The sequence below is a fragment of the Triticum urartu genome, chromosome 1 (assembly GCF_003073215.2).
Source record: "Triticum urartu cultivar G1812 chromosome 1, Tu2.1, whole genome shotgun sequence".
Classification (NCBI taxonomy): domain Eukaryota; kingdom Viridiplantae; phylum Streptophyta; class Magnoliopsida; order Poales; family Poaceae; genus Triticum; species Triticum urartu.
In genome coordinates this window covers 363,589,862-363,599,676 of record NC_053022.1, presented here as the reverse complement: position 1 = coordinate 363,599,676, position 9,815 = coordinate 363,589,862, and the positions used below count along the sequence as shown (strand labels likewise).

The window sequence follows — 9,815 nt, the reverse complement described above, 5'->3', positions numbered from 1 at the left end:
AAGTATCTTAAAGGACAAACCAAGTTGAACAAGCGTCATGCTAAATGGAGTGAATTTATTGAGTCTTTTCCTTATGCCATCAAGTACATCAAGGGTAAAGAAAACATTGTCGCGGATGCTCTTTCCCGCATATGCATGCTTGTTACACAACTTGATTTTGATGTCATTGGCTTCGAGCATATCAAAGACTTGTATGAGCATGATGCAACTTTTGCTACTCCTTATGCCAAGTGTTTGTCGAATACATCTTGGAAACGCTATTACATCAAAGATGGATATCTTATGAGAGCTAATAAACTTTGCATCCCCGAGTCCTCTCTTTGTTTGTTGCTTTTGCAGGAATCTCATGGAGGAGGCTTAATGGGACATTTCGGACACGACAATACGTTCGCCACGCTCTCGAAGAACTACTTTTGGCCAAAGATGTTTCGGGATGTCAATCGTTTCACCAACCGATGCTCTACATGTCGCAAAGCTAAGTCCAAAGCTCAATCTCATGGCCTCTATATGCCTCTACCAATTCCATACCAACCATGGGAAGACATTAGCATGGACTTTGTACTTGGTTTGCCTAGGACTCGAAATGGGAAAGATTCCATATTTGTCATTGTGGACCATTTCTCAAAAATGGCACATTTTATTCCTTGCAACAAGATAGACGATGCTTCACATGTTGCTAATCTCTTTTGTAGGGAAATATTGCGTCTACATGGTGTGCCAAAGACTATCGTCTCGGACCGCGACGTCAAGTTCCTTAGCTACTTTTGGAAGACCCTATGCGCCAAGCTCGGAATCAAGCTACTCTTCTCCACGGCGTACCATCCTCAAACCGACGGCCAAACTGAGGTGACAAACCGCACACTCTCCGCTCTACTTCGAGTACTCATCAAGAAGAACATTAATGAGTGGGAGGAGTGTCTACCCATCGCCGAGTTCGCCTACAACCGAGCAAGACACTCAACAACCGGCAAGTCCCGTTTCGAGGTCATCTACGGATTCAACCATTTGTCACCATTGGATACTCTCCCTCTACCACTCCAAGAGCGCATCAATTTGGATGCAAGTCCACGAGCGACTCATCTCAAGAAGGTGCATGAAGATACAAGAAACACCATCGAGCGCCAAGTACAATGCCTTGCGACCAAGCTCAACGTCAACAAGCACCCTATGATATTCAACATTGGAGACCTCGTGTGGCTACACTTTCGCAAGGACCGCTTTCCCCAAGAACGCAAGTCCAAACTTCGACCACGCGCGGATGGACCATTCAAGGTGCTTGCACGCTACAACAACAACGCATACAAGATCGACATCCCTCGTGACAAGTACTCCGTGAGCGACATCCTCAACATCAAAGATCTCTCGCCCTACCATGGTGATGAGGATTTCGATCCGAGGACGGATCTTCCCCAAGGGAGGGGAGATGATGCGGAGCATCCCAAGATCATCCCCATGGACGCACCTACACCTCCAACGACACTACTTGGACCAATGACCCGAGGCCGAGCCCGAGCCAAGGCTATCGAAGATAAGGTGAAGTCACTCCTCTCCGAACTTCCACCCTCTATGCATGAGACATGGCTACTACCTAAGTCCGAGGTGTTGTGCATGATTAGGCACCAAGAGGACCCTCTCGAAGATGCGCATGAAGATGTACAAGTCCCCAAGTCCACGAATGAGGAGAACCAACGGAAGGAGCCAAGAGCATCTCCCAGGCCCCGGACATCCGGCCCCTGGAGCGTCAACCACTACAGCAGCACAGCCGCCAGAAGCTACAGGCCCTGGACATCCGGCCTCGACAACCCGGACATCTGACCTCTCCCGAGCCCCCGGACATCCGGCCACCAGCCCGGAAATCCGGCCCCTCCGAACCCGAGAGAAACAAATGCCACCACTCCAGCCTAGACATCCGGGCCCCCAGCCCGGACATCCGGCGTCGCCTGAAAGCCCGGACATCCAGCGTCGCCTGAAAGCCCGGACATCCGGCCCGACCAGCCCAGACATCCGGCCTCCCCTGTCTGCGCACAGTGAAGGGCCGAGGCCCGTGTATCCCTTCTCCCCCCTAGACTATCTATACTCCTCCTCGCTCAACTTTCTAGGGTTAGCATTGGTTTAGCTCATTTTAGAGATAGAGCATTGCTCATCCACATCGGATCTACTCCACGAGAGAGACCGCGGCCTCTACGGAGAAGATCCCTTTGGATTCAAGACCTCCTTTTGAAGAAGAACTTCAAGACCTCCTCACGGAGAAGACCGGTTACCGTGTATCGTCCCTAGTTGACCGTGGATCGTATATCTTTTCTTATGTACTCGAGGATCTAGCACATGTGTGACTATTTCTTGTTGATTGAGTGATTCTCTCGTGTTTCCCCTTGTGATTCCCCTCGTTTCCCCCTCTCGTGTTCCTCGTATTCTTCGCGGGATCCGCTCCTTTCGTGAAAGATCGGCCGATTAGGGTTTTACCCTACATCAAGACCCCATAAGACCAGCGCACTGAAACCACAACTGTGGCCTAGAAGGGTTTAACCGAGCAAGGCATAAGGGAAACAAATTAAAGGCTAGGGAAAAATGTTCATGTGCCAAGTCTAGTAAAAAGATGGCGTAATCCAAATTGGTGGTGGTGTATCCAGCCAAGGAAGGAGAGGCCTGAGATCGTCAAGCTTCTGCAGGCTCCCGGTCTCGAAGTCCCAGATGCCGAGGTTGCGCCGCCTGACTGGCGTGTAGTGCTGCTGAAGATCGTCCGTCAGATAGGCGCAGTTTGGGCGCAACATGGGATAGTCCTTGATCGGGAGGCACAGCGGCGAGTTCCGGCCGAGGATGAGAGGATTGTCACCCAAGCCTGTCCAGTCCCGACCGCGGACCTTGTGGATCCAGAGGTCAGTTGTGGCAACGCCGCCGCCACGCGGAGTGTCCAGTGCCCTGGCAAAGCGCCTCGTCACCACCAGGATGGCGTTGCCCGGCGTGAACAGGAGGTAGTGCGAGTGCCTAGCAGCGCTGCCTGACGAATGCATCTTCGCACCGTATGCTATGCGCCGCACCGCCGGGGACGACGGGTTGCTCAGGTCGAAGGTGCACACGACGCCGCCCTCGCATAGCGTGTAAAACAGGCCATCCCTCTCGTTGTAGACAGCAATGGCGACCTCCGTGGTCGAGTATGGTTCAGGCAGCGAGGTCCAGCTCTCGTCGCCGGGCCTCGCGAAGGAGAGACTTCCGCACGGCGTGTGTGCGAGCAAGACGATGCACTCCGGCGACGCGCCCGCCGCGGAGATGGCGACCCGGCCGTACACCCAGTCCTTCGCGGTCCGCGCATTGGCCTGTTTCACTTTCGGGAAGCTCCGCATCCCGCGGTCAACGTCGTAGAGTACACCGCCATCGTCGTCCGGGATGCTGTGGATCTTCACGCCCTCGAGAGTGGTGATGGGCGGGAGCGCGGCCCGGGCGCCGGTGAGAGGGTTGAGGAGGTAGGGGTTGGCCGCCTCGTCGGTAGTGAAGAGCCACCCGTGCGCCGACCCGACGACGCCGCGGAGCGAGGATGGCAGGCGGAAGGTGGCGTTGGCAGAGGGGGAGTAGAGCGCCGTGGCGTCGTCTGCTCCGTAGGCATCGCACGCGTATAGCAGGCACGGAGGCTGGTTCAGCGCCGTGGAGGGGAGAAGGAGACGACGGAACGTGGCGGACGCGGAGCGCCAGGAGCAGCAGACGGCTCCCGAGCGGAGGACGTCGGGGACTTCCATCGCGGCCATGGCGACGAGGAGGAGGTCCTCCGGCAGCCCGGACCAGTCCCGTGCTGGCCCCATCGGTCGCCGATCGCGTCTCGCCGGCGCACGTAAGCACGTTGTAGCTGGCAGTTCCTAGTTTCGCGGCGCCGCAATATATATCAGATTAAATCCAAGGGACAAACGACAGGCTATTTTTTTGGCAAATAAAGAAAATTAGAGTCGGCTTTTCCGACTGCTGGATTGAAATCTAACGGCTAGAATTCATCTTCTTTCTCAGGTCATGTGTTTGCCTGTCACGCCTCCTTCCGGTATGGCTGACACCGAGTCACTGGGCCCCACCTCTATGGCAAGTGTGCCGGCAAAGAAAAGGGGATCCACTGAGCAGGGGACAATATCTGAGCTCCGGAGTGCCTCAGCAGTTCGATCTCAGATCAAGCATCCATGGTCAGAGCTTCCGCATTTTTTGCAGAAAGACGCCAAGAAGTCCAGTAATTACATTTAGGTCCTGCGCATCTGTAGATCAGCATTGGACCTAGATCCAGTGACGGAGGTCGCGCTGGAGCACCTGTCCTTAGGTGCTCCCGGAGCACACGATATTCTCCCCATTGAGCAGACAGAAAACGAGATAGAGTGAGCAAAGTATGAGCTAGCTCTACAAGCTGTACAGTGGTGTTGTGGCCCACTTATAAGTAGGCAAGGGAACTAGAATATATGGTGTAGCCGTTAGCTGTGAAGGGTATGTTGCTTACGAAATTTGTAAACATTCTTACATACTTTCTCTCTAAGAAATCTTTTTCCGTTTGTCTATTCATCATCCCAAATTTCTCAAATTATCTGTGACTTTCAATTTTTTCGACCGAAACACCACAATTAATAATCAAAGCTCAGGTTGCTTCAGTTGCACACACGAATCTGAGATCAATCTGTGACTTTCAATATCGTCTGGGGTGGCAAACTTATCTGCCACCTTTCAATGTGTTATGAATGTAGCCTTCGCTTCTTTTCTTAGGAAATTTGTGATTGTTCTTGAATGCTATTCTGATCTATAAAGCTAACTGGGAAGGACGCATGCATCACGTGCGCACTGCTTACAAAACTCAAACAGACATAGTTTGTGGCAAAGCTTTCCAAGTGTTCTTTTGGGAAGTGGTGTATATCTCAAATGAAGGTGTTGCAACTAATCCTGACAAGACATTGGTGATGGAGCAATGGCCTATACCCAAAACGTCTACTGAACTTCACGGGTTCCTGGTTTTGACTAGTTATTACAAAAAATTCGTCAATCACTATGGCCTCATTTCTAAACCGCTCGCCCAATTGTTAACTAAGAAAGGACTTGAGCGGCATGAGCAAGCTACTCATGCATTTCTTTCTATGAAAGAAGCTATGCAATTTGTTGAGTAACGCGATTATATTAGGAAACATAGGTTAGACTAGGAAATATTCTGACTTGCCTTGTACTTTAAGTAGATCATATACTTCTATATATATACCCACGAGGCTCAAGCAATACATGAAACTATTCTACCAAATCCTTCTTTCCCTTCTAATATGGTATCTATCGTAAGTCGATCCTAAACCCTAGCCGCCGCCGCTTCCGCACCCGCGCGCCGCTCCCGGGGCGATCGGCCTCCATAGCCGCCGTCAGGGGTCGCGCCGCCCGTACCTAGGGTTCATCCGCCGGCCGTGTTGACCAGCTGCCCTAGAGAGTCTTTTTTCTCGATCCTTTGATTCGGATTTTCTCTCTCTCGCCGGTCGCTTTGATTGGCGTCTCTTTTTTGGTTTTCCGGTCTATGTGTTCCGGTTTGCGTCGTCCATCGCCACCGTCGATCCCGTGCGCCTCTACTCCAACACCGGCGCGATCGGCCGGCTTCTTCACCGACCCGACGGCCTCGCAAGGCGTCCTCGCGTCGGCCCGCCGGTCGCCCCGATCCGGCGGCCTCGCGTGGCGTCCTTGCGTCGGCCCGCCGGTCGGCCTGACCCGGCGGCCTCACGTCATGCGGCGGCCCTTCACCACCGCCGTTCGCGCGACGGCCCGCCCGTCGATCTACGCCGGCCGTCACTGCCCTGCTCCGACCGGGACACCTGCATCACACCGACCCGGCGGCCTCGCGCCATGTGGCAGCCAATCATAGCCGCCCTGCCGCCCGCCGCCGCCGGCTTCATCTTGGACTCCGCCGCCACCGCGCCTTCATCGAGTGGCGTCCCCGACCTCGCGCACGATCGGATTGATCACCCGCCCGCTGCCGTGATCCGCCTCATCTACGCCGGGCGACCGACCTGGCCCGTCGGTTGCGCGCGCCTCCGCAGGTTCCATGAAGACCGTCCCGAGTTCAGCGCCCCTCTACCGATCGAGTAATAGGCTGCCGCTGCGTCGCCCCGTCGGGCCGCAGCGCCGCCGCCCCGTGGTTCTTCTCCCAGCTGCACCGACCCGCGTCACCGCTGCGTCGTCCCTTCGGGCCGTACTACCGCGGCCCGCGGTCCACTGCCGCCTAGAGGCCATCCGCTCTAGGTCGTCCCCGTGGCAGCACCGACCCTCGCGCCGCCACCGCGTCGCCCCGTCGGGCCGTAGCGAGCGTGGCACGCGGTCCATGCCGTCGTCCAGAGGCCGTCCCTGCGGTTGCACCGACCCACGCTCCTCCGTCGCGCCGCCCCTTCGGGTTGTCGTGCCGCAGCCCGTGGTCCCTACCGCCGCCCCGAGGTCTTCCCGTCGTCACCTCGACCTGCCCGCCACCACTGCGTCGCCCCTTTGGGCCGTAGTGCGGCGGCCCACGGTCCACTTCGTCGTCCACGCGCGTTAACTTCCCGTGGTATGCATCGCGCCACCTCCCTTGGCGCGGGAACGCCACCGTCTGCGCCGGTCTTTGTCATGCTGTCAGGTTCTTCGCCTACTTAGAGCACCGCCGCCGCGCTCCTAACCTAGCCGCCGTTGGGCCGCCGCCGCCGCTCTTCTTTGGCTGCCGCCGCTACCCACGTAGCCGCCGCCGCCGCCCGTCCACCTCCTTCATCTTCGTCCAGCACCGGCCCGTCGCCAGCGTCGCCGTCATCTACCCCGACCACTTCGTCTACTCCGACAACCGCAGGCGACATCGGCTCCGTGCTGATTGACGCCACAACCGTCGTCGAGTCCTTCTTTGCTAGCCTCTCCGACTCCTCCGACATGGCGTACAACTTGTGCAGGTCCTCGTCTATGCATGCCCGGTGCTGGCAACACCGATGCGTACCTTCGTCCACGACGTTTCCCCGGGCCTGGCAAGTCTGGTGTGGCGCTTCGTCAACTTCGTCTTCGTCCGTCTACGCATGCCCGATGCTGGCAACACCGGTGCGTGCCTTCGTCTACGATGTGTCCCCGGGCTTGGCAAACCCACTGCGACGCGTCGTCAACAACGTCTTCTTCCCGACGCACCACTACTTCGACACCACTGCGCCCATGCTAACTCGGCGCCCTCTTGCGCCCGCGGCTCCATGGCGACATCCTCGACACCAGCTCCCCGACTCGACATCGACCACGACATTCTTCGCGCGGCTACCTCGACCACGGCTACACCACCCTCGGCTCTTGGCTACCTCGACAAACGGCACAAAGGGCTACCGCCTGCTTGAGCAACCTCGTTGGTTTCCACTCCAGCCACGACCCCGCGATGCGTCGACCGTTACGATTGTGTGTGTGTGTGGGGGGGGGGGGGGGGGTGTCCGTCGGCTTGCCTTCAGATTCTTCTCCAGTCTCACCGTCTGCGTCGCTACCGTTGTGACTGCGGGGGGATGCTGAGTAACGTGATTGTATTAGGAAACATATGTTAGACTAGGAAATATTCTGGCTTGCCTTGTACTCCAAGTAGATCATGTACTCCTATATATATGCTCACGAGGCTCAAGCAATACATCAAACTATTCCACCAAATCCCTCTCTCCCTTCTAACACAATTGACAGTAGTATTGGCTTTACCATGACTTAGTGCACCATTTACTGAAATGTATCTGGATGTTATCAACTCTACTGTGCTTCCTAGATCGAAACATGTTTGGAAAGTTAAAATTCCTTTAAAAATCAAAGTGTTTATGTGGTTCGTGCATAAACAAATTATTTTAACCAAGGATAATTTGGAAAAACATAATTGGACAGGATCTACCAGATGTAATTTCTGTGACCAAAACGAATCAATCAAACATCTTTTTCTGGATTGTCCTATGGCAAAAATTATGTGGCGGTCGGTCCATATAGCTTTTAACATTACTCCACCAAATTCTATCAATACGTTATTTGGGACGTGGATTGATGGGATAAATTATGATATAGCGAGAAACATTCGTGTAGGAGTGTGTGCTTTATTATGGGCAATCTGGAATTGCAGAAATGATTTGGTTTTTAACAGAACAACAAATATCAACTTTTTGCAGGTTATCTTCAGAGCCACTGCATTGATCCGTATGTGGTCGTTACTCACTCCAACGGAGGCTAGGGAGCGTTTGGTTACTGGGTCTACCCGATGGGAGACGGTAGCACGTGATATTTTCAACCGGTTTGGATGGCGGTCATGTAATAGGATAGGCATGTAGTGCTCTTGTCTTCTTATACCAGCCGGTTGTGGCTTTGCCTATTTTATTTTAGCTCTTTTAGAGCCATTTTCTTTCTTTCTTTGTTCGAGACTAGGCGACTTATGTTGCATATTTTGCTTGTTAATAATATTGGCCGTATGCATCATTCAGATGCAGAGGCTGAAACATACCCCCCTTTTCGAAAAAAGTGCACCATTTACTGTCGAAACATATGATTGCGACACTGGAGCCGGTGCGGTACTCATGCAATGGGGCCATCCTATAGCTCATGTGCGCAAAGCATTAGGGATACAAAACAACAAACTTTCCATCTATTAATAAGAATTCTTAGTTGTGATCATAATTGTGGACAAATGTAGGCAATATCTATAGCAAGGGCCTTTCCAGATTCTATAGACTACAAAAGCTTGTGTAGTTCGTAAGATTAGAACTTGGCAATTGATTTACGATGCAAGGCAATGCCAAAACTAGTGGGTCTACAATTTTAGATCATTTACAAACGTGGAGTTGAAGATGGAGTTGTACGCTCGTTATCTCGAGTGGGAAAATTTACCGGAGCTCCATGCCATTTCCTTTGTGCAGCCTGAGTGAGTTCAGGAGGTACCAAGTTCATATGTCACGGACGTAGAGGCCACACAACCGTTACAAGAATTGATCATTCAGTCTCCGAATGCAAAAGGGTATGCTTTAAAGAAAGGGTTGACCGCATACAAAGGGTGTATGTACGTTGGGGATAACTCTTTAGACTAAAATCAATTGCCTCCCTACATGACACTGCCGCAGGGACACTCTAGGATTTAGGCCACATATAAACGCTTAAAGCAATTGTACTATTGCCCTAGTATGAAAGTGTTGGAAAACGTTGTATGGGAAACAAAAAAAGTTCACGCAGATCTATCCATGAAGATGCATAGCAATGAGGGGAAGAGTGTGTCTATGTACCCTTGTAGACCGTAAGAGGAAGCGTTTCACAATGCAATCGATGTAGTCGAACTTCTTTGCGCTTCAACCGATCAAGTACTGAACACATGGCATCTCCGTATTCTGCACACGTTTAGCTCGGTGACGTCCCTCGCCTTCTTGATCCAGCAAGGCGTCAAGGTAGTAGATGAGTTCCGTAAACACGACGGCGTAGTGACGATGATGGTGAAGTGATCTCCGCAGGGCTTCGCCTAAACACTACGAAACTATGACCGGGGGTGTAAACAGTGGAGGGGGACGCCGCACACGGCTAGGCAATTGTCTAGGGTGTGCTAGGCGCCCCCGCTCCTCATATATATAGGTGGGAGGGAGAGGGGAGAAGCCAAGGGGCGCCCGAAGTAGGTCTGTATCCTAATTGTGCTCCTGCCCTTGGCCGCGCCCCCCTGCCATGTTTGTCGCCGGGGGAAGGAAAGAGGGGGGACGGAAGGAAGGGGGAATCCTATTCCACTCTTTCCTTTCCCTTCCCCTCATTCCTTCTCCTCCTAGGCCGTCTCATATGGGGGGCGCACCAGCCCCTTGTGGCTGGTGCATTTCCCGTCTTGGCCCATAAGGCACATATCT

General features: G+C 53.5%; 1 protein-coding gene across 1 annotated transcript; it reads right to left on the bottom strand.

Annotated features, from left to right (window-relative positions):
* Positions 1 to 2,585: 2,585 nt before the first annotated feature.
* Positions 2,586 to 3,794, bottom strand: LOC125532865. Its single transcript, XM_048696748.1, has one exon. It carries the CDS (start codon positions 3,792 to 3,794, stop codon positions 2,586 to 2,588), a length of 1,209 nt encoding a protein of 402 aa, XP_048552705.1.
* Between the last annotated feature and the right edge of the window lie 6,021 nt (positions 3,795 to 9,815).

Coding starts and splice junctions, on each gene's coding strand:
- LOC125532865 (XM_048696748.1), bottom strand. CDS start 3,794: ATGGGGCCAGCACGGGACTGGTCCGGGCTGCCGGAGGACCTCCTCCTC.